The 24,880-nt window shown below is 46.5% G+C and overlaps 1 protein-coding gene and 1 long non-coding RNA gene across 5 annotated transcripts in view; one reads left to right on the top strand and one right to left on the bottom strand.

The window, feature by feature from the left end:
* clcn2c (chloride channel 2c) overlaps positions 1-14,772 on the bottom strand; it is a 366,518-nt gene extending 351,746 nt beyond the window's left edge. For all 4 annotated transcript variants that reach the window (XM_069897081.1, XM_069897082.1, XM_069897083.1 and 1 more), the window contains exon 1: positions 14,652-14,772. In XM_069897081.1, the coding sequence (XP_069753182.1) occupies positions 14,652-14,702 (51 nt within the window). In that variant the 5' untranslated portion in view covers positions 14,703-14,772. The remainder of the gene's footprint in view (positions 1-14,651) is intronic.
* Positions 14,773-14,830: 58 nt separating this feature from the next.
* On the top strand, positions 14,831-18,046 carry LOC138742540 (uncharacterized). Its single transcript, XR_011344254.1, has 3 exons — positions 14,831-15,162; positions 17,067-17,159; positions 17,238-18,046. It is a non-coding gene; the product is annotated as an uncharacterized lncRNA (long non-coding RNA).
* Positions 18,047-24,880: the final 6,834 nt, after the last annotated feature.

The raw sequence follows: 24,880 nt of genomic DNA, 5'->3' as shown, positions 1-24,880 counted from the left end.
GTATATTCCTAAAACCCAAAAGGTAATTTGCATTACACCATGCACTTGGATCAAACGTAGTGTAAATTAGTTTGATTTCTGTGAATTAAAAATATATTTGTAGGAGCTGGTCTTCCTCTAAACCAGTAGTTTTCAAACTTTTTCTTTCCACTCACATACCACATCCCTTTGCCATAGGTGCTCTGTGATTAGTAAGGGATTACTTAGGGTGATATGTGAATGGAAAGAAAAAGTTTGAAAACCACTTTTAATCGTACCTGATTGACTCATTAGGTGCATAGTTTCATAACTCAAAAGAAATGGGCCAATGACAATAAATTTCAGTAAAATTGGGACTAGAGCAGTTGTTGTCAACCTTTCCTCTTCCCCCCCCCCCCCACCCCCACATACCACCTTAAGTAATCCCTTACTAATCACTGAGCACCAATGGCATAGGCATAGGGATTACTTAAAGTGGAATGTGAGTGGAAAGAAAAAGGTTCAAAACCACAGCTCTAAACTAACAGCACTGTATCTTTTTTTTGCATTAAAATACAATCTGACCGAGATTTTGGTCTGTTCCCTTCAGCAGGGGTTTTGAAGTCACAATGCAACCATTTGGGACACATACAATACTACCGTCATGTTACATCAGTGTCTCCTCTGTTGTGGACCAATGAGACTATAATAGTACAAGTGCTTACAATGCTACCATTAGTGAGAGTGATTCAGGGCAAATACTAGGTTGCATAAACAAGCACATGCAACAACTTTCCTCTTGCATTGCATTGAGATGAGCAAAAACTGTCTGAAGTGAGCCAATGGCTGAAGACCAATTTGTCAATATAACTCTGCAAAATTTTAAAATTGGAAGAATTAATAGCAGATTATGGGAATATCAAGTTTTAGCCCAAAAATATATGTGCAAATCATATTTTTCTCACTCCAATATTGAATGCTGTAAACTTGGCAGAATATAAAACCACCACTGCATTCCAGAAAAATAATTAAGATGTCAATTAATTAGAGAAAATACTTGAAATACTCAGCAGGTCAAACACATCCGTGGGAAGAGAAGCAGAGAATGTTTTGGGTTGCAGACCCTTCCAATTCAACCCTCTTCACTCTCCTCCTCAGTTCTGCTTTGTCCAAACACAGAGTCCATTTCTCTTCCAAAGACCTACTGATTATTTCCAACATTTTGATTTTATATTCCCAACACTTTTTTTTTAAATTTCCAAGATGTTCTTGAGAGTCACCATCTCAGAGGATCTTTCCTGGACCCAACAAACTAATAGCATCATGAATAAACCCCATCAGCACCTCTATTTTCTCAGAAGGTTTGGTATGACACCAGAAACCCTGGCAAATTTGGTGGAAAGTGTGCTGACATGGTCTGGTATGGGAACACCAATACCTCTGAGTGGAAAGCCCTGCACAAGGTACCGGACACAGCCCAGGATATCACAGGCAAAACCCTCCTCACCACTGAGAACATCTCCAGGAAACACTGCCATCGGAGAACAGGAGCAATCATCAAGGATCGACACCTCCCAGCACACACAATATTCTTGCTGCTACCATCAGGAAAGAGGTATAGGTGCCACAAGATTCGTACCACCAGGTTCAGGAACAACTGCAACCCCTCCTCAAGAAAAAACTCAGACTCATTTAAGGACTCTTCCTTTTGCACTTTTTTCTCTCTGCTTTGCATAGTTTGTTTACATTTCTTTCTTTATTTACAGGTGTACGTTAAATACAATTTTTTTGCAATAAGTGGCAATTCTGCTTCACCCGCAGGAAGAAGAATCTCAGGGTTGTATGCAATGTCATGCATGTACTCTGACAATAAATCAGAAATCTGTCCAGTTATCACATGTACTGACACATGCTGCAATCAGGACGAGAGTGCAACAGTATTCAAGGATTCCAACAAGCAATGAGACAGTAAAAATCTACAAGTTACGTTTTGCTGAGATCATCAGAAAAAGGTACCAAGTCAAAACAAGATATCAGATAGTTAATAGCATCGCAAATAAATTATAAATACTTAAAATTTTTAAACAAAGAAAATGTATTTTATAATATTGTTACGATATAAACAGACAGCACGCATTGAAAATCTGCTAGTTTTGAATTGAGCACTTAGCCATAATAACATTATAAATTTCCCCAATTAGAACAAATAGAACTTTCATTTGTAGTGACAGTAGAAGTTAAAAATATTAAATGTCAAGGCCACAGCATGACTGAAGACCAAATGCAGCAGTAAATTAATCTGTTAGGAATGGAATGGTGCTGAAATCCAGAAGGGTAGCTTCCACAAAAATATACCAGCTCGGAGATGCATGCTTTTAACAATACAGGAGGGAAGTGAACCATTTGAGAGAAGTGAGACAAAAAAAATCTCAAAAGATACACATTTACAAGGAAACAAAATTTGAAAAGTAACAGGAACAAACTAGGTTTCTTTCTTTTTAAAATATTTTCTTGTGTTTAATAAAAACAATTACACACATAAATCCACTACATAAGGCAAATGAGGTTTAAAAAGCTCATGAAAGTTTTATTACTTCAAGGAGGATGATCCAACTTTAAATCTAGAATTACTGTCTTGTTAGAGATTAACGTGTAATCGGATATCAGACACAAAAGAAATGACTCTTCTTTATAAGTGTAAAATCTGTCCATCATTGATGAACAATGTCATCAAGCAATTATGAATAATAACTTTTCAGAAAACAGTTGTCGGCACTAGAGATATTTCTACCACACAAATCCCTCATGATTCAGGACTTTCACTAATTTCTTTTTTTTAATGTTTCTCCCACCTTATATGAAAAAAGTCTCATTCCTCCACCACATATTACAGATAGTTTGCTCTGCCTAACCTAATCATTGCGGGACTTAATTTTTATATTATCCTTTTTAAATGAACCTCTAATTTCCTGATTTATACCACGTCCTATGTTGTTTCTGTTTGGGGTTCCGAGACAGCTCCATAAAAAGGCTATGGTCCCTTGACATTTCTAAGGTTTGTGGTGAAGGCAACAACAACATTAGTCAGGTATTTGAACTAGCAAGGAAAATATTGAATTCAAGCAGGATAACTATGGTCAGGCAAAATGGTCAGCCAAGACACCATGTCCTGTTTCTATGTTGTGCAACCTAAATGGAAATTTGGAGAGAAGAAATGTTTCAGGGTAGAACTAGAGTAAAAATCATTGGTTAATGTGGACTCACTGAGCTGTTTCCCTCTTTATTCAAGGGATTATTAAATAAATTAGAGTCCGCATAATTGTGGTGTAATACACTGGCATGGATTAAGGATTGATCAACAGACTGAAAACTAAAGAGGTCCTTTTGGAATTGGAAGGCTGCCACTTGTTGGATTTAAGCAAGAAATCTACAAATGTACCAGCTCAAAGATGATGCAGTAACACAAGTGCACTACTTAAAAATACTGGAGAAACTTAGCAAGTGTAACACCTGAAAAGGGGCAAGGCCCAAAGCAGCGTCCGTCTTTCTGTGTTCTATAGACGCTGCATGACCTGCCGAGTTTCTCCAACAATTTTGTTCACCGTCACGTGGAGGGTGCTGTGCATAAATCCAGTCACAATCCACTTGATTTGTATAAATTATCTTGGTCTCCCTATCCAAGTTTTCTGAATGCACAAAAAAAATCTAGGTACCAGATCAAAATTGTAAGAAGGACACAGATAGGCTTCAATGGGTTATAATCAGGGCTAAATAACATGGAAGATTAAATTTATTGCAAAATAAAAAGTTGATTGCATCCACTTTGTAGAAAAGAGTATATTTTTTCAATGGGGAGAGAATGAACGATGTTGCTAACTAGATGAGTACTTGTAGAGGAATCACTGAAAGTCAACATGCAGGTACCATAAAAAGTGAGGAAGGCAAGTGGTATTTTGGAATTTTATCTTGTGTGTTGAAAAGGTGTGTCCTTATCCTTAAAGTCCCAACTCCAAATCTTAAGGCTATGGTGCCTTATTGTTGAAATTTCTGCTTTTCTCCAAAGAAAAAGCTCTTCATGCTCATTCCTAAAAAACCTCATCATTATGAATCACCGTTACAATGCCCCCACTACATGGACCTACATATGGGCATATGACAGATGAATATAACTTTACGTATCATCAAGAAACAACCCCCATGGCCTGGTTTCCTTCTTTCAAAGAAAAATTCCCCTATTGCTTCAACACATTATCTTTGTAGTACATGAACTTTACTCTTCACAAAATGCCCAGCCCCACATTGCAAACTACACAAATTTGGAAGTTCATTAAAAATCATCTGCATTTTGTCACAATTTATCTCTATATTAAGTCTGTCACTCTAATTTGATATACTCTGCAAATTTTGTACTCCTTACACCCAAAGTAAATTCATTAAAGTAAATTGCAGTGATCTCACACTAATTTGAACAGAACACACCCAAATTTTTCCATCTGAATAATTATCCTTAAATCCTTACAGTTTGCTTGCAGTTTTGTAGCTAGTTATTTTTTGGCTTCTTGAAGACATTTTCTTTTACCTCAAGTCCTGGACATACCATGCTGTATCTTATTGAAAGCAAAATTATATTAAATATATTCCTTTGACTTTGTCCATTTTTCCTGTTATTCTGGAATGATGGGCAATCAATTTAGCCTTTTCCATTGAAATCCCTGCTGCCTATAGCTAATTATATTGTCAGTATCCAGAGAATTTCTGTTCCATCTTTTGAGGAAAAAAAATGAGATTCCATTATTCTTTCCTACCACAATCATTAAGCTAACTGGTGTGTCACATAAATTCTACATAGGGACTTGATGTACCAAAAAAAACCCAAGACACTTTACAAAAGCAGCATCACATAAAGCAAAGGAGATATCAATGTGGAGAGCCCTGGCTCGATCAAAGATATAGGCTTTAAACTTATCTCCCTTATCCACATATCCTGCTGCCTGTAGGACTGTAGTGATCTCCCTGCCCCTCCACCACCATTTTGTTCAGGCACCTGTCTACATTTTGTTCATATCTTGATGAAGGTCTCAAGCCCGAAACATTTGTTATGCATTTTTTCCTTTGCGATATAAAGTACACGGTTTCTCCAACATAATGTTTTAATTTTTTTTTTTAATAAATCACTGTGTCTGCAGACTTTTGTGTTGTTTTACACAGGTATAGGCTTTAAGTTGCCTTTTCAAAGGCTGGGAAAGATTTTCACAAGGGATTTCCAGAATTTGTGCCTTGGTGGGTATGTGGACAATATCAATGTCTGAACAATTAATTTGGAAATGCAAAAGAGTCAAAAAGATCAGAGAAGGTGGAGGTTAGGCAACAGAAGAATTGGTAAATAAGGATACAAAAATGTTAAAGAATGGGACATTTCTCAATCAGGAGTGAAGTCAGAAGGCATGGGGGAAAGAGTCTGTACAACATGGGCAGCAGAGTTTGGAACAATCCCAACATTATAAAGATTAGGAATGCACCAGAAGAGCAATCTGATGGTCACAAAGGCTTGGACAACAGTTTTGGATGAACTGAGGCAACGTCACGACAAACGATTATACCAGAAAAAGAAATTGGCAATTTTAAGAACCTGTAATCATTACGCCTAATAAAGATGACATTCAGCCCATCAAGTCCAGGCTTGCTCTGTCATCAGTCCCATTCCTACATTCTAACCCCTTGGTCCAAACTTCACACTAGAATCAAATATATTCAATTGCTTTCATTAAAGATAGGGACATCGAAACCATTTAGAAATAACATGAGCTAAACTGATAAATCATATTAAATTGCTGAATTTGATCATCCCTCCTGCTTTCTTGCTTCAATCTAAGACAGATTTAATCCTGCATTACAGCACTTGCAAAGCCAATATATTCATCAGGGAAGTGGAATGCCCAAATTAACATTGTGCTACAATTTTTGTCTCATCAATGTGGTAAAACGTTCCCTCCCAGACCTTACCTCATCCTTTGAGATTCTATTTTCCGTTTATAACAATTATTTTGTGATAAAAATACACAAAACCAACTCCAAAACACCACCCTCATAATTGTACAGGGTTTACAACGCCCATTGTTCCAGCAGTTTTCAAGAAGGAAGCCTCTGAGTGACCAGAAACAGGATTCCTCAGCTGCAACAGTAATGAAAAGCCAGATTTTGAAATGCTGACAGACATAATAGTTTGGCGAAGAGAGCTGGAAAGTGTGCACGATTAGCATCTGAAAATGCCACTGTTATTTTGGAGTTCCAAAGAGACTCTCGATTAACTAATGTGGGGATGACATGAACATCATTCGGCAGTCCACCTCGGCCAACGGCAGTCCACCTCGGCCAACGGCAGTCCACCTCGGCCAACGGCAGTCCACCTCGGCCAACGGCAGTCCACCTCGGCCAACGGCAGTCCACCTCGGCCAACGGCAGTCCACCTCGGCCAACGGCAGTCCACCTCGGCCAACGGCAGTCCACCTCGGCCAACGGCAGTCCACCTCGGCCAACGGCAGTCCACCTCGGCCAACGGCAGTCCACCTCGGCCAACGGCAGTCCACCTCGGCCAACGGCAGTCCACCTCGGCCAACGGCAGTCCACCTCGGCCAACGGCAGTCCACCTCGGCCAACGGCAGTCCACCTCGGCCAACGGCAGTCCACCTCGGCCAACGGCAGTCCACCTCGGCCAACGGCAGTCCACCTCGGCCAACGGCAGTCCACCTCGGCCAACGGCAGTCCACCTCGGCCAACGGCAGTCCACCTCGGCCAACGGCAGTCCACCTCGGCCAACGGCAGTCCACCTCGGCCAACGGCAGTCCACCTCGGCCAACGGCAGTCCACCTCGGCCAACGGCAGTCCACCTCGGCCAACGGCAGTCCACCTCGGCCAACGGCAGTCCACCTCGGCCAACGGCAGTCCACCTCGGCCAACGGCAGTCCACCTCGGCCAACGGCAGTCCACCTCGGCCAACGGCAGTCCACCTCGGCCAACGGCAGTCCACCTCGGCCAACGGCAGTCCACCTCGGCCAACGGCAGTCCACCTCGGCCAACGGCAGTCCACCTCGGCCAACGGCAGTCCACCTCGGCCAACGGCAGTCCACCTCGGCCAACGGCAGTCCACCTCGGCCAACGGCAGTCCACCTCGGCCAACGGCAGTCCACCTCGGCCAACGGCAGTCCACCTCGGCCAACGGCAGTCCACCTCGGCCAACGGCAGTCCACCTCGGCCAACGGCAGTCCACCTCGGCCAACGGCAGTCCACCTCGGCCAACGGCAGTCCACCTCGGCCAACGGCAGTCCACCTCGGCCAACGGCAGTCCACCTCGGCCAACGGCAGTCCACCTCGGCCAACGGCAGTCCACCTCGGCCAACGGCAGTCCACCTCGGCCAACGGCAGTCCACCTCGGCCAACGGCAGTCCACCTCGGCCAACGGCAGTCCACCTCGGCCAACGGCAGTCCACCTCGGCCAACGGCAGTCCACCTCGGCCAACGGCAGTCCACCTCGGCCAACGGCAGTCCACCTCGGCCAACGGCAGTCCACCTCGGCCAACGGCAGTCCACCTCGGCCAACGGCAGTCCACCTCGGCCAACGGCAGTCCACCTCGGCCAACGGCAGTCCACCTCGGCCAACGGCAGTCCACCTCGGCCAACGGCAGTCCACCTCGGCCAACGGCAGTCCACCTCGGCCAACGGCAGTCCACCTCGGCCAACGGCAGTCCACCTCGGCCAACGGCAGTCCACCTCGGCCAACGGCAGTCCACCTCGGCCAACGGCAGTCCACCTCGGCCAACGGCAGTCCACCTCGGCCAACGGCAGTCCACCTCGGCCAACGGCAGTCCACCTCGGCCAACGGCAGTCCACCTCGGCCAACGGCAGTCCACCTCGGCCAACGGCAGTCCACCTCGGCCAACGGCAGTCCACCTCGGCCAACGGCAGTCCACCTCGGCCAACGGCAGTCCACCTCGGCCAACGGCAGTCCACCTCGGCCAACGGCAGTCCACCTCGGCCAACGGCAGTCCACCTCGGCCAACGGCAGTCCACCTCGGCCAACGGCAGTCCACCTCGGCCAACGGCAGTCCACCTCGGCCAACGGCAGTCCACCTCGGCCAACGGCAGTCCACCTCGGCCAACGGCAGTCCACCTCGGCCAACGGCAGTCCACCTCGGCCAACGGCAGTCCACCTCGGCCAACGGCAGTCCACCTCGGCCAACGGCAGTCCACCTCGGCCAACGGCAGTCCACCTCGGCCAACGGCAGTCCACCTCGGCCAACGGCAGTCCACCTCGGCCAACGGCAGTCCACCTCGGCCAACGGCAGTCCACCTCGGCCAACGGCAGTCCACCTCGGCCAACGGCAGTCCACCTCGGCCAACGGCAGTCCACCTCGGCCAACGGCAGTCCACCTCGGCCAACGGCAGTCCACCTCGGCCAACGGCAGTCCACCTCGGCCAACGGCAGTCCACCTCGGCCAACGGCAGTCCACCTCGGCCAACGGCAGTCCACCTCGGCCAACGGCAGTCCACCTCGGCCAACGGCAGTCCACCTCGGCCAACGGCAGTCCACCTCGGCCAACGGCAGTCCACCTCGGCCAACGGCAGTCCACCTCGGCCAACGGCAGTCCACCTCGGCCAACGGCAGTCCACCTCGGCCAACGGCAGTCCACCTCGGCCAACGGCAGTCCACCTCGGCCAACGGCAGTCCACCTCGGCCAACGGCAGTCCACCTCGGCCAACGGCAGTCCACCTCGGCCAACGGCAGTCCACCTCGGCCAACGGCAGTCCACCTCGGCCAACGGCAGTCCACCTCGGCCAACGGCAGTCCACCTCGGCCAACGGCAGTCCACCTCGGCCAACGGCAGTCCACCTCGGCCAACGGCAGTCCACCTCGGCCAACGGCAGTCCACCTCGGCCAACGGCAGTCCACCTCGGCCAACGGCAGTCCACCTCGGCCAACGGCAGTCCACCTCGGCCAACGGCAGTCCACCTCGGCCAACGGCAGTCCACCTCGGCCAACGGCAGTCCACCTCGGCCAACGGCAGTCCACCTCGGCCAACGGCAGTCCACCTCGGCCAACGGCAGTCCACCTCGGCCAACGGCAGTCCACCTCGGCCAACGGCAGTCCACCTCGGCCAACGGCAGTCCACCTCGGCCAACGGCAGTCCACCTCGGCCAACGGCAGTCCACCTCGGCCAACGGCAGTCCACCTCGGCCAACGGCAGTCCACCTCGGCCAACGGCAGTCCACCTCGGCCAACGGCAGTCCACCTCGGCCAACGGCAGTCCACCTCGGCCAACGGCAGTCCACCTCGGCCAACGGCAGTCCACCTCGGCCAACGGCAGTCCACCTCGGCCAACGGCAGTCCACCTCGGCCAACGGCAGTCCACCTCGGCCAACGGCAGTCCACCTCGGCCAACGGCAGTCCACCTCGGCCAACGGCAGTCCACCTCGGCCAACGGCAGTCCACCTCGGCCAACGGCAGTCCACCTCGGCCAACGGCAGTCCACCTCGGCCAACGGCAGTCCACCTCGGCCAACGGCAGTCCACCTCGGCCAACGGCAGTCCACCTCGGCCAACGGCAGTCCACCTCGGCCAACGGCAGTCCACCTCGGCCAACGGCAGTCCACCTCGGCCAACGGCAGTCCACCTCGGCCAACGGCAGTCCACCTCGGCCAACGGCAGTCCACCTCGGCCAACGGCAGTCCACCTCGGCCAACGGCAGTCCACCTCGGCCAACGGCAGTCCACCTCGGCCAACGGCAGTCCACCTCGGCCAACGGCAGTCCACCTCGGCCAACGGCAGTCCACCTCGGCCAACGGCAGTCCACCTCGGCCAACGGCAGTCCACCTCGGCCAACGGCAGTCCACCTCGGCCAACGGCAGTCCACCTCGGCCAACGGCAGTCCACCTCGGCCAACGGCAGTCCACCTCGGCCAACGGCAGTCCACCTCGGCCAACGGCAGTCCACCTCGGCCAACGGCAGTCCACCTCGGCCAACGGCAGTCCACCTCGGCCAACGGCAGTCCACCTCGGCCAACGGCAGTCCACCTCGGCCAACGGCAGTCCACCTCGGCCAACGGCAGTCCACCTCGGCCAACGGCAGTCCACCTCGGCCAACGGCAGTCCACCTCGGCCAACGGCAGTCCACCTCGGCCAACGGCAGTCCACCTCGGCCAACGGCAGTCCACCTCGGCCAACGGCAGTCCACCTCGGCCAACGGCAGTCCACCTCGGCCAACGGCAGTCCACCTCGGCCAACGGCAGTCCACCTCGGCCAACGGCAGTCCACCTCGGCCAACGGCAGTCCACCTCGGCCAACGGCAGTCCACCTCGGCCAACGGCAGTCCACCTCGGCCAACGGCAGTCCACCTCGGCCAACGGCAGTCCACCTCGGCCAACGGCAGTCCACCTCGGCCAACGGCAGTCCACCTCGGCCAACGGCAGTCCACCTCGGCCAACGGCAGTCCACCTCGGCCAACGGCAGTCCACCTCGGCCAACGGCAGTCCACCTCGGCCAACGGCAGTCCACCTCGGCCAACGGCAGTCCACCTCGGCCAACGGCAGTCCACCTCGGCCAACGGCAGTCCACCTCGGCCAACGGCAGTCCACCTCGGCCAACGGCAGTCCACCTCGGCCAACGGCAGTCCACCTCGGCCAACGGCAGTCCACCTCGGCCAACGGCAGTCCACCTCGGCCAACGGCAGTCCACCTCGGCCAACGGCAGTCCACCTCGGCCAACGGCAGTCCACCTCGGCCAACGGCAGTCCACCTCGGCCAACGGCAGTCCACCTCGGCCAACGGCAGTCCACCTCGGCCAACGGCAGTCCACCTCGGCCAACGGCAGTCCACCTCGGCCAACGGCAGTCCACCTCGGCCAACGGCAGTCCACCTCGGCCAACGGCAGTCCACCTCGGCCAACGGCAGTCCACCTCGGCCAACGGCAGTCCACCTCGGCCAACGGCAGTCCACCTCGGCCAACGGCAGTCCACCTCGGCCAACGGCAGTCCACCTCGGCCAACGGCAGTCCACCTCGGCCAACGGCAGTCCACCTCGGCCAACGGCAGTCCACCTCGGCCAACGGCAGTCCACCTCGGCCAACGGCAGTCCACCTCGGCCAACGGCAGTCCACCTCGGCCAACGGCAGTCCACCTCGGCCAACGGCAGTCCACCTCGGCCAACGGCAGTCCACCTCGGCCAACGGCAGTCCACCTCGGCCAACGGCAGTCCACCTCGGCCAACGGCAGTCCACCTCGGCCAACGGCAGTCCACCTCGGCCAACGGCAGTCCACCTCGGCCAACGGCAGTCCACCTCGGCCAACGGCAGTCCACCTCGGCCAACGGCAGTCCACCTCGGCCAACGGCAGTCCACCTCGGCCAACGGCAGTCCACCTCGGCCAACGGCAGTCCACCTCGGCCAACGGCAGTCCACCTCGGCCAACGGCAGTCCACCTCGGCCAACGGCAGTCCACCTCGGCCAACGGCAGTCCACCTCGGCCAACGGCAGTCCACCTCGGCCAACGGCAGTCCACCTCGGCCAACGGCAGTCCACCTCGGCCAACGGCAGTCCACCTCGGCCAACGGCAGTCCACCTCGGCCAACGGCTTTAGGAAGGGAGTAGAAAATACCTGCTTCACCTCTGCTCTTGCTTGAAAGAAATTATCCACGATAATCAGTAAAGAATGGGGTCTTTAGGAATTCATTTGTTTTGTGTCACCAACAAAATTAAAATGTGAACTTTCTGATGAATGAATATGTGGTTAAAGTCTTAAAGGTATAGGAAAAATCCTCATGACACAGGACACGATAAATGAAGCTGAAATAACAGCACAGGGCAAATGCTAATGAGTGACATTGTTGAATGAGACCCAGTTCACAGGAGAAAGTCTAATGGAAGCCAAGAAAGTGAACTGAAAATTAAGAATTCAAAGACAAGAAAAAAAGCATCAGGAGAGCACCAAAGCCAACTAATATTCAAATATCAACCAATGTAGATACACTTTTCCCTCAAATATTTTAAATCAAAGTTGAAATTGAAAGCAATCTTGATTTCAGATTGAGTAGCAAATGTCTATGGCAAAACATCCCAAGCTCTTTGCAGGAGCAGTTTCAAACAAAATTTGTGATTGCTGAACAAGAAGATATTTGGACAATAACATGTCCATGAGAGCAAAGAAAAAGCAAAGGCAGCAGAGATCTAAGAAATAAAGCCATAAATGAACTATCAGACACAACTATTGACAGAGGAACAATTCAGGGATGGCAAGAGTCCAGAATTAGAGGAGTGAGATGTCTCAGAAGATTGATGGACTGGAAGAGAGAAGGATTTGAAAACAAGGATGAGAAGTCATCAGAGGTTTTGATTAATCAGAAGTCAGTTTTCAAACAAGGTAAAGAGGACAGTACGACTGTAAGACTTGCTGCGAATTACAAAACCCATATCAGTGCCTGGGATGATTGTGGGAGCATTGTGTTCATGTTTGAAAGGTAATAAAGGCATGTAATTACTTCAGTAGATAAGCTAAGGCTCCGAGAGCATCAGATGATACAGGAAGGAAAAAAAAAGCAAAAGGTATACAGCTCTTTTTAGGGATCAAAGAGAAAAGCTTCAGTCTTCCCAATACTTAGGCATTGTGTCTGCACAGCCCAGTTCAAGAATTTGGATTATAATGACAATTTTAAAACAGTAGTGGAATTGAGAAAAGTTTTCCCAATGAGTTTCCCCCCCCCACTCCCCCCACACTTTTTTTTTGAATGCAGACATCACTGACATGAATGGCCCATGAAGGTGGTGGAACAATTACAACCCTTCTGATGAATGCCCCCATATAAAAGTTGTTGGATAAGGAGTTCCATGAATTGGATGCAGAAACAGCATTAGTTGGAAAACTACCTGTAGATATCTTTTGACAAAGGTCTCAAGCCCGAAACAATGGTCATGTCTCTTTGCTATATAAAGAACGCTGCATGACCTGCTGAGTTTCTCCAGCATTTTTGTGTATAAATTACAAGCACAGCATCTTCTTCTTTAACTCTGTATATTAGTAGATAGTCAATGCTCATAAATAATACCAAAAGGAGCAAAGGCTCCTTTTCACTCAAGGAGAAAGTTTTAGAGACTTCCCCTCCCCCTCACAAAAAATACCTTTAAACATCCCCCTATGAGAATGCAGGAAGTTTTTAGTTTCTTGAGAGCAATGCACAAGGTGACTTGCAAGGGAACCTGCAGTCAGTGGTGCTCTCACACACCTGCTTCCCTTGGCCTTTGTGGTGATAGTTGAAGGGAAGATTTCCGTAACCACATCACTATTCTTTACCAGGTGCCAGTACTTCCTAAAACATGTCAGCAGAGCCATCATGTACTCCAGAAGTTGAGTATGCAATGTCCTCCACCTCAACCAAAGCAGATCATAACTCCACTGGCACCAAAACAAAAAAAAGTAGGACAGGTGGAAAGTACAGCAGCACAATCGCCACCTGCAATTAATCCTCAACTCTTACTAGCCATGAAATATCATTTGACGAATTGTACTCTATATTTGCCACAAAAGATTTGCGTGATGAAACAGAAATATTTTCTAGAGAAGACTTCAGTTTAAAGTGCACATTTACATAAAAGTGCATACAAGACCAATATTAACATGGAACAGCACAATTTAGGCCCTTTGGCCCGCGATCAGATTGGTTGTGGCAACCTACATATTACTGCCAAAATTTTTTTTAAATAACTAAACCCTTCCTACCTCGTAACCCACTATTTTCCTTTTGTTCATGTGCCTAATAGTCTCTTAAACACCCCTAATGTTTCAGCCTTTAAGAGTATTATTTTTTCTCTATTATTTTCAGTCTATCATTTTGGCAAAGACTATTTGTTTATTAATACCAGTGGTTTTCAAACTTTTTTCTTTCCACACACATGCCCCCTTAAGTCATCCCTTACTAAGCACAGAGCACCTGTGGCATAGGGGGTCACTTAAGGTGGAACGTGAGAAGAAAGAAAAAGTTTAAAACCCACTAAATTTATACAGACCCTTTCGAAAGGGGTGCCTTACATGTCCAAATGGCAAGGCAATTCCAGTTTTGAAACTTGCTCCTTCAGTTGGAAAATTAATGAACAGGGAAAGTTCCCAGCTCAGGTTGGAGATTGTGCAATCAAATTAATGACTCCCGAAGATGCAGCCCACTGATCCAGCAGTGATGAAAGGGGGGGCTGTGGGGGTAATTGTAAACTAAAATGCGAAAGGGAAAGTTGTTTTGTATTTTTGAAATGACTCCATAACGAATGAAAACAGTCTGCCGAATGGCGCGATTTACCAACACACTGTAACCAAGAAAGTATTCCACTCCAGATACTTGGTAGACATCTCTCAGAAGGTGTCCACGGTGCATTTCTCAGAACGTTCTTTCCAAATGATCAAGGCCGGAGTTTAATGGGAAAAGAATATCCACGGCCCATACACTGGGAACATCTGGCAAAAGAGCCGTGATTTTACTGAGGTTCAACTATCTCCTGAACACAAGGCTCCAGTGAAACTCGCACTCCACGGGGACAGCAGGGTCGCATGAGGCTCCACCGACAGGGAAGCGCACGTCTGAGCCGACATTAGTCACTCGTTCAAAGGCTAGACCACACTGGCCGACAGCAACAAGATGGTTAACAACAAAATAAACTTCTTACCAAAGTTTGCTCATAGTGGAGCGCGCCCCGGTTCTCCTCCACTCCGACCATGTCTGCATCTGCCACCCAGCGCAGAGGAACCCGCAACTGTGTCAATTTCAGCCGTGGAGTGCACCACTTGCCAAAGGAACAAAGGGGGGGGGGGGGGGGGGGGTGAACGCTTCCCTTCCTGTCAATCGTCCCATCGCTCCGCCCCGTCACTGCACGGGACAGGGGACACCGACTCTCCCCACCACGTTCGCCCCGCCAGGGCGTCCTGTGTCCCCGCGGGCAGCGGCTGGTCTCCGTCGGTGGGGGATTGGGAGCGCTCCTTCCTCTCCCTTGGTCTGCGTTGGGCACATTGGCTGGGAGCGGAGTTCCGGATATTTATGGGCAGCGCCGCAGAAAGGATGTGTCAGATGCGATTTTCTTTTCGGGGAAGAAGCAGCATGTTTCCCCCAAACCAGCCCACGGTGAAATGAGACATTAAAACTGCCGATGTGACACCCCCCACTCCTCCTCATGGACCCGGGTATCGCCTGTTTTGTTCAGTCATTCCTTGCTTGTGTGTGTGTGTGTGTTTTCAATTGTGGGTCACTGATCGATTCCTTGGAAATTAATAATTAGTTCTTTAATTAGGTATCTGATATGTAGACCTCACAATCTGATGAGATTCTGCCACTCCGAACTTCAGACAAGTGCTCATGTGGAGGAGCTATCTCCCAAATGCTTGTTAGTGACTCAGCTTCCACCATTCTCTCCAGCAGAGCATTCCAAATCAGGAACAATTTCAAGATTTTAGGTTCTCTGGAAGAATTTTGAAGCCACTCAGTGGAAACCGGCTGAAAGAAGTTGCTACCTAAAGTCAATGGAAAATAACATCAAGCTGGTATAAAGTGAATACTTTTCCCCACTTTCTGGAGCTTCTGGCCGAAAACCCACAGTCCCAGGTGTGTTGAAAATACCCCAGTAAAACACAAGATGCTCTGACTGGTCATCCAAAGTGCTTCAAGCTGTTGACAGCATACATGAGCTTGAGATGCCACTGACACTTACAATTCCAAATACTAGAATATATTCCACAGAAAAGTTGAGAGTATATTTTAACATGTTAACCAATTTCAAGTGAGGCCATTTTGATATATTTTCTGGTTGGAGAATGGGGATAGGTGAAGAATTGTCATCTTCATTCCACCACCACCCTCCCCCACTAATTCCCAACCCCACACTTCTGCTGAAATAGAAGTGAACCAATCAAGGCCCCGTGTGGCTCAACATAATTTCATGTGTAAGACTGACTTAAAATTCAGACCAATCGCTAGCCCTCTTTCCACTGGCATTCCAGTTAATTGGCCGTACAGTGCCCCAGGATAGGAAGCTGTTTGTACTGTTTCCACTGGGCCACCTTTAACGGGAAATACCAACCCCGGGGATCAGAGTGTTCCATCTTCAACCAGAAATTCCCATGTGACATAACATGCAATAGCAGGAAGTGGCATCATTATTCTTCAGAATAATGGCAGTCATCAGGCCAGTCGCTTTGGACGTCCTGAAATTGTGTGGCTCTGTTGCCAGACAGTCAGGGTTTATCAGTCTCCTTATCTGCAAGTTGATGCAAACAATGGGGGAGCTTAATCAAGCCTGTGTACCTGCTCTTAGGGAGAGGAATTTATTGATCTAATGCAGATAACTGAGAAGGGTTTTGAGGATGAGAGTTCAGCTGTGTTGACAAACCGCTGGAGAAAACACCTGGCGACAATGCGGTATTTTGAAAAGGTGTATAGCAGCAGAAGGATGTGGAAGAGGAAGAGGCCTCAAGGACCTGTGTTCTGGAATCAAGTCATGGAAAAATATGATGATGGACAGTGGCGTGAAAATCTGAGAATGTGTCATGGACATTTGATTTCATCGCGAGTATCCTCAAGCCACAACTGAGGTGTAAAATAACTAACTGCCAGAAGTCTCTGGAGCCTCGTATCAGACTTGCAATAGCTTTGTGGTGGTATGCCAACCCTTGTGATTATTGTTTGGTGTGGGTATAGCCACTGTTCTCAAGGTGTTGAGGCAAGTAACAATCACGGTGAAAAATCTCCTCGTGAATTGTTTCATTGAATTGCCAAGTAAAAAGCGTCTTCAGGAGACAATCGCTGCATTTGAAAGAAGGGGTGAATATCCAATGTGTGCTGATGCCATTGTTGCCCCACAGAAAGATCCATCTTCCTTCTACAATCGCAAAGGTTGGCACTCAATTATTCTGCAAGATGTTGTCGACCATATCTGCTGGAAAGGATGGTGTTTCCTAATATCGGTTGTTGTCACTGAAGAAATCATGTCTTATGTCACTACATGAAATGTTTCCAGCTCCACAAATGTGTTTGTGGGTTGGCCTGTTCACACCCATGATGCTTGAGTTCTTATTATCTCTCCCATTTACAGAATGGCTAAGGATGCAGGCGGTTATCTATTCCCCAATGACATAAGTGTAAGATGAAGCTTGTGACATGCACATTTAATCATCTAGAGTGTCAGGTAAAGACCTCAAGTTCTTTCTTATGTTCCTTGTACTATGAGTGAGTGCCCCATGTCTTCTCACTCCTCTGCTCACAGGTTTCCAAAAATGTTGATGGAGTGAATATCCCTGCACATTTGGCCTGGGACCCAGCTTACCCACTAAGAAAATGACTGACGAAGGGGTTCACGCAGCATCATGTCATCAATCACCGTAAGTGAAAATTAAACTATGAACTGAGCTCCGTGCAAATGGCTGAGGAAAATGCGTTTGGACGTCTCAAAGGCCGCTGGAGGTGCCTGTCTAAAAGAATGGACATTAATACTGCCTTCATGTCAGAGGTTGTTGTTGCCTGATGTGTTTTGCATAACATTTGTGAGATTAACAAAGAACACTTCATGGAAAAGTGGAAGATTGTTGAAATGGATGCCCTTCTGCAAGGGTCCAACAGGGTGGGGTCTCCAGGCTATACGTGAGGCAATTATGACCATCTTGGGTGGGCATTAGTAAGACAACTGAGGCATGGCAGCTAAATATCAATAAAATTTATTGCTCATCTTAGAATGCAGTGCAACGACAATTTATTAAAGTGTAAAGTTATGAATGATCATAGGAAAGTCATGTATTACATTTGTAAACATTGACATGACATTAAAATCAGTGCATTTCTGAAATCAATAATTAACAACAATAAGGTAAACAATGTTTGCATCTTGGAATTCCCTGAAGTCCGCATGAACATTTATCTCATAAATATTAACAAAACAGTGCAACTTTAAAATCAAAAAGTTTGTAGTGCATTTTATAACTAGGCAATAGAAAAATGTAATGAATTACACTGCTCATCAACAATTACAGCTATGAACGAATGTAAACTTTATGAATTTTGAAATAAACATCTGATTTTCTGGCAGACCATGTGCAATTCCTTGCTTGGCATTCTCATCACTCTTCCTCTTCCTCCAGGAAATGGATGTAAGAGAATTGGAAATGGGAAATGAGGAAGTCATCTGCAGACCTTTTGTCACCACCCCCCCTGTGACGAACATACCCTTCTTGAGGGGGTCATGGCGGAGGGCATGTAGATGGGGCTCACAGGTGCAGGAATACGGTGGTGAGAGGAGAAGGGGAATTTGGAAGGGGACAGGCTGTGGAAGGTGGTAGGATGGAGGAAAATGGTATGGGGACGGCTGCTAGAGGTGAGATGATGGAAGGCTTCTGAATGGGGCATGTGGCTGCAGGGTGGAAGCAGCTGGTTGGAGGGAGGATGCAGGAGGTTGGTAATAATAATGGAAGGAGACTGGATGGTGGAGGGCCAAGGATGGATGCGGGCAATCACATCAATCAATGCCGCCAGATTTCTCATCACACCTGTCTGGGCCTGCATCTCCTGCCGAATCTCAGTGATCAGGCATGATAATCCTTCATTATTCACCTGGCCCTTCTGCCTGCCTGCATCAGCCCCTCCCCCATCTCTGCCTGCCTCCCTCTATGCTCCCATTCGCGTTCCTGATCCACCAGATCTACTTCACGTAGGAGCCCTCAGAGTTCGGTTATGGCCTCCTGCCTTTTTGTGGGTTTCCTGCGCTTCTTCCTCCCGTCGGATCGTGAATTACAAGTGCAACACATATGAGATTTACATGCCACGTCTTGTCCATGATCTTGTAAATAAATAAGCAATCATGAGATATGATTCTTACCGGCCTCTGGTGCAGCAGCAAATGACGTCTCTCTTTTCTGGGCAGCTGTGGTCTGCTGGATGGCTGAGGTACTGGCAGTGAATGAGGTGGAGGGAGAGGGTGCTGTACAGGGGATGGAGGATGCAATTGGGGCAGATGAGGTTCAGCGGTGGTTAATGGACATGGGGCAGATGAAGTACAAGGAGCATCCTGTCCCTCTACCTCCTCCTCCTCTGGTCGCAAACTGCGTTCAGGAGATTGTGCAGCCCCCCCCTGTTGTGTGCCTGCCTGTTTTGCACTGAGGACCAGAGAACTCTGTTTCATCAGGTTGTACCTGTGCAATCAGATGACAATAAACTTGACTTAACATTTCATCTGTGTGTTCCTTTTAATGAAGTTAATAGCAGCCACTTAAAATAAAATAGAATTAGCCCAGCTAAGAGTAAAGGAAAATTAAAATAATAATGTTTAATCTAAGGTCACAAAACAGCCGTGGATAAAAGGGAAACAACTCATAAAATCTACACACAATATCACACAGAAGAAAATGAGTCACTAACAAGATATCAGCCATCATGTGTTCATTACATCAAATAGAAAAACTTAAGATTGTGTTATAGTAGAAAACAATCAATTGTGTCCATGATAAACACCCTGAACTTGTAATGCATTCATAACTTAAAAGAAAATAATACAGCCCTGTTGAAAATTGTTTTAATCCAGTATACAGTATATCTCAATGCCTTAGGCCGATCAAGAAGTTGAAGAAATTTTGTCCCCACTACTTCTTTTCCAGTGTCAGACTTCCCCAAATGACCTCACCAGTGGTGCAATACACAGAATTAGTCCACAGTGTGGTTTCTGATCATTGTAATATGAATTTTCATTTACTCACAGAACAACCAGATTTTCTAACTCTATTTCATTTGAGAGATCAACGCTCAAGTTATACTTTTCTGTTCACATTGAGATTTGTAACCTCCTTTAGCCTTGCAGGCATCTCATATTTCCTTTCACTGCTTTCCCATGGAATTCAGGATCTCTTAGCCTCTTAACCTCAGAATAATTCCGGGCTACACCTGCTGAACTTTGCCACATGGCCAGTTTGCTACTCACTGCCACATCAAGAATATCACCCAAAACACTATACACCAGGAGAGGAGACTTCTGATTTCCTTGTTTCCTTTTAATTCAGTGAAATAAGATCAGACATGTGCATTTGCCTCCATCGTGTTGAACACATCCCCAAAGTGCAGCATGTTTCTGGAGGGTAGTATTCTTCAGCAGCTTCTCCAGATCCATCTGATACCCATGCCTTTCCAGCGATGTAGCACCCATTCATTCTGAAGCAACACTCCCCTAAGCTGGAAGATCGTTACTTCTAACATGTTGTGTTTCTTTAAGACCTGGCTATGGAAATTGTATCTGTACAGTTGCTGAGAATTGTAAGAACTTTCAATATATCAGTAAGGCATACCATGTAAAACTGATAGACTGATATAACTGATATAACTGTGAAAAGTACCAAATAACTAATACCCAATCCTAGAAACCAGACTCAAATTTGAAATTTGAGAATCATGGATAGGAATTCAATTTCTTTTTAATTAATAATTCATCACATCTAAACGGTGGTTATGACAACCATTTCCAAGTCAGGTTAATTAAGAAAGAAAACAACAGGATTCAATGCAGTGCTCTTTTACACCTCACAGCTAACTATTTTGAGCTCCTGAACAATAAGGCAAAATGGCAGCCAATACATAGGAATTTGAGAAGGCAAATTAGCACCTCAAACCTGCTGCTTTTCTATGGCAAACCATGATCAACATCCTTACACTATGTTCCTTAATAACTTGATGGATGTAAGTCTATATATATCAGATTTAATATATATTTCTGAATATATTCAAGTGTGAAAAACAAGTTCCAGAAGAGTTCCAAATGCATCTTGCTCTCTTCGTGTAAATGCTTTCTAATTTACTTCCTGATGGACCTGACCCCAAATTTTGGAAATTCTTAGTAATCCTTGAAACCACCATCAGTGGAGATAGAGTGACAACTGAAAAGAAATTTATAGCAATATCATGGAAAGATGAGAGAGAAGTGTAATTAAGTAGATGGTATAATGAGATGCAAAATTGTATACCTTTGGAAAAAATTATGTATAGTTTAAGAAATTGAGTTGAAAATTTTTATAGTATTTGGAAAACATGTATGGATTTTATGGATAATTTTCCATCCACCTCTTCTATCTTATCCACTCCTCTTAATTAATAATTTTTAATAACACTTAATGATTGTCTATGCTAATATTTTTGTATATTAAATAATAGGTGTTTCTTTCTTTTCTTTCCTTTTCTGACTTTTGGGTGGGAGGGGGGATGGGGAGAAAAATATAAAAGTTTTTTGTATCATTGGATATGAATATTTGCTTTTTTTTAAATTATTTTTTTCCTGTAATGATGCAAACAATTAAATACAATGCAATACACAAACATGCTGGAGAAACTCAACAGGTCACGCAGCATCCAAAGGAAGTAAAGAGTAACCAATGTTTCGGGCCTGGCAAAACCAGGCAGCTGTCTGAATGAAAAGGTGAGGGAAGAGAGAAGATCCTCTTTAACGATATTATCAATTTCTCTTAATATCTTAAAATTGGATTATTAATTTTTTTAATTCCAGAAAATACTGTTTCATTTTGTGTCATTTCTTTTTGTATTTTAACCTTTGGTATTCATATATTATTACAGTAAATCTTTTGTGTACTCCTTCAAAGATCAATAAATCCTTTCCTGAGTGGAGTCTAACCTGCTGAGAGCACTCCAACTACATTCTCTCACGTTTGCCAGTGCTTTGTAGAACTGTGTATGACCCTTTACATATGTATGTCAGGGTTCAAAAATGTTTATTTTGTATTCAAAAAGCTTTTATGATTATTTGGTCCCTCTTTAATAATGAGTACAGCCAACTCCTGCACATTACAGTGAGTTATAAAAATAATCAATGCCTTTTAATTGCAACCATTTAAGGCAAAAATATAGGGAAGGACTTGGCTGTGTCTCCCTTGCGCTTTTCGGAGTAAGAGGGAAGATTTTTTAAATAGTCAAATCGTCATCAAGGGCTCAGGCCTGAAATCTTGGTTCTATATCCTTACCTCCTATTGATGTTGTGAGAGCTGCTGAGTTCCTCTAGCATGTTTGTGTTTCTCCAGAAATTTCCAGATTTTAGTCTGAATCATCTTGGAAGAATGAACCATAGTTCTGACCGAGAGGAGAGAATGCTACTGCTTGCGAAACCAACCCTGACGCAACAACTCTGAATGCCATTCTTAAAATTTTCCACTCAGATACTGGGTAATTCTCATTAGTGTGATCAAAAGTACGATCTCTTCTGCTTGCATTTTTTGACAATTTACATGCTTTCATAGAAATCCATTGGCAAATTTAGACCAAGCCTGTTTATTAGGGTCATGTATGGATATATCTGGAAAAACAACCAACTGAAAAACCTCACAAAGATAAGCGTATACAGAGCCGTTGTCATACCCACACTCCTGTTCGGCTCCGAATCATGGGTCCTCTACCGGCATCACCTACGGCTCCTAGAACACTTCCACCAGCGTTGTCTCCGCTCCATCCTCAACATCAATTGGAGCGCTTTCATCCCTAACGTCGAAGTACTCGAGATGGCAGAGGTCGACAGCATCGAGTCCACGCTGCTGAAGATCCAGCTGCGCTGGGTGGGTCACGTCTCCAGAATGGAGGACCATCGCCTTCCCAAGATCGTGTTATATGGCGAGCTCTCCACTGGCCACCGTGACAGAGGTGCACCAAAGAAGAGGTACAAGGACTGCCTAAAGAAATCTCTTGGTGCCTGCCACATTGACCACCGCCAGTGGGCTGATCTCGCCTCAAACCGTGCATCTTGGCGCCTCACAGTTTGGCGGGCAGCAACCTCCTTTGAAGAAGACTGCAGAGCCCACCTCACTGACAAAAGGCAAAGGAGGAAAAACCCAACACCCAACCCCAACCAACCATTTTTCCCCTGCAGCCGCTGCAGCCGTGTCTGCCTGTCCCGCATCGGACTTGTCAGCCACAAACGAGCCTGCAGCTGACGTGGACTTTTACCCCCTCCATAAATCTTCGTCCGCGAAGCCAAGCCACAGAAGAAAGAGAAAGAAAGAAGAAATATACTGCTATATTTTATTATTAATAATAACATCACTGTTAATGGGATTGATATTTTACATGTGGGAGAGAGAGAGAGAGAGAGAAAATGAGAATCACTATAGTGTTGGCTTACAAGGCTCATACATGAAGAATCCTCACTTGGAGGACAACTAATTTCTTTTGATGCATCCTTCAGGTTGATACAGCTTTTTTTCTGAGATTATAAAAAACAAGCAAGTGACAAACATGCTTTATTCAAGGCATTCTGGTCATATTTCATGAATATGCATATTCTTTCTCAGAACTGTATCATTAATTAATGCACAGTCATAAAGTATAATCTGCCTTTTCCACAAGGTAGGCAACATCATTCAAAAGGTGGATTGCCACTTCTACAACCGGCCCTTCCTAGCATCAAGCTGCGATGCCAGATCCAAGGTGGATCTGTCTCTTCTCTCATACATGCCAGGGTTAGAATCATAGAACCATAGAACATCACAGGTCCTTTGGTCCTTCTAGTCTGTACTGAACTATTATTCTGTCTCGTCCAACTGACTTGAACCAGTCCATAGCCCTCTATACCCCTCCCATCCATGTACCTGTCCAAATGTTTCTTTAATGTTAATATTGAGCCTGCATTCATCACTTCAACTGACAGCTCGTTCCACACTCCCATCGCTCTCTGTATGAAGAAGTTCCCCCTCATGTTCCCCCTAAACCTTTCTCTTTCAGCCTGAACTCATGTCCTTTAGTTTGTATCTCACCTATCCTCAGTGGAAAAACCCTACCTACATTGGCTCAGACTATACCCATCAGAATTTTAAATACCTCTATTAAATTTTCCCTCATTCTTCTATACTCCAAGGAATAAAGTTCTAAGCTGTTTAACCTTTCCCTGGAACTCAGTTCCTGAAATCCAGGCAACAGCCCAGTAAATCTTCTCTGCACTCTTTCAATCTCATTGTTATCTTTCCTATAGTGGCCAAAACTGCACACAATACTCCAAATTTGGCCTCACTAATGTCTTGTTTTGTACTGTAACATCCCACATCCTATACACAATACTTTGATTTATGAAGGCCAATATGCCAAAAGCTCTCTTTACAACCCTATCTGCCTGTGATGCCATTTTCAGGAAATTATGTATCTGTATTCCCAAATCCTTCTGTTCTATCAGACTCCTTGGTGCCCTACCATTTACTGCCTATGTCATTTCTTGTTTTGTCTTTCTAAAATGCAATATCTCACACTTGTCTACATTAAGTTTCATCTGCCATTTTTCAGCCCATTTTATAACTGGTCTAGATACACCTGTAAGATTTGAAAGCCTTCCTCGTTGTCCACAACACCTTCAATCTTAGTGTCTTCTGCATACTTTCTGATCCAGTTTGCCACTTTATCATCCAGATCATTGATATAGATGACAAATAATGATCCCAGCACTAGTCACAGGCCTCCAGTCTGAGAAGCAATCATCCACTACCAATCTCTGGTTTCTCCCGTATAGCCAATGTTGAATCTAGTTTACTACCTCAATACAAATACCAATCGTCTGAACCTTCCTGACTAACCTCCCATGTGGGACCTTGTCAAAGGCCTTATTAAAGTCCATGTAGACAACATCCACAGCCTTTCCTTCATCAACCTTCCTGGTAACCTCCTCGTAAAACTCAACAAGATTGATTGTCACAAGATTCAACAGTGTATCCTCTACTATAGCAGGAGATCAAATGTGCCAGTCATCTATATTTAGCCAAGAACAGGAAGAATTGCAAACAGCTGACAGCTAATGATTTCTCGTGGAAAAGTGAGCTGTCCGGGAGCTTGATTATCCCCTTCATCTTCTGTACAAATGACTATCGAATATAAAGAGTTGCAATTTAAACATCA

Source organism: Narcine bancroftii, chromosome 9, assembly GCF_036971445.1.
Source record: "Narcine bancroftii isolate sNarBan1 chromosome 9, sNarBan1.hap1, whole genome shotgun sequence".
Lineage (NCBI taxonomy): Eukaryota > Metazoa > Chordata > Chondrichthyes > Torpediniformes > Narcinidae > Narcine > Narcine bancroftii.
This window is presented reverse-complemented; position numbering and strand designations above follow the sequence as displayed.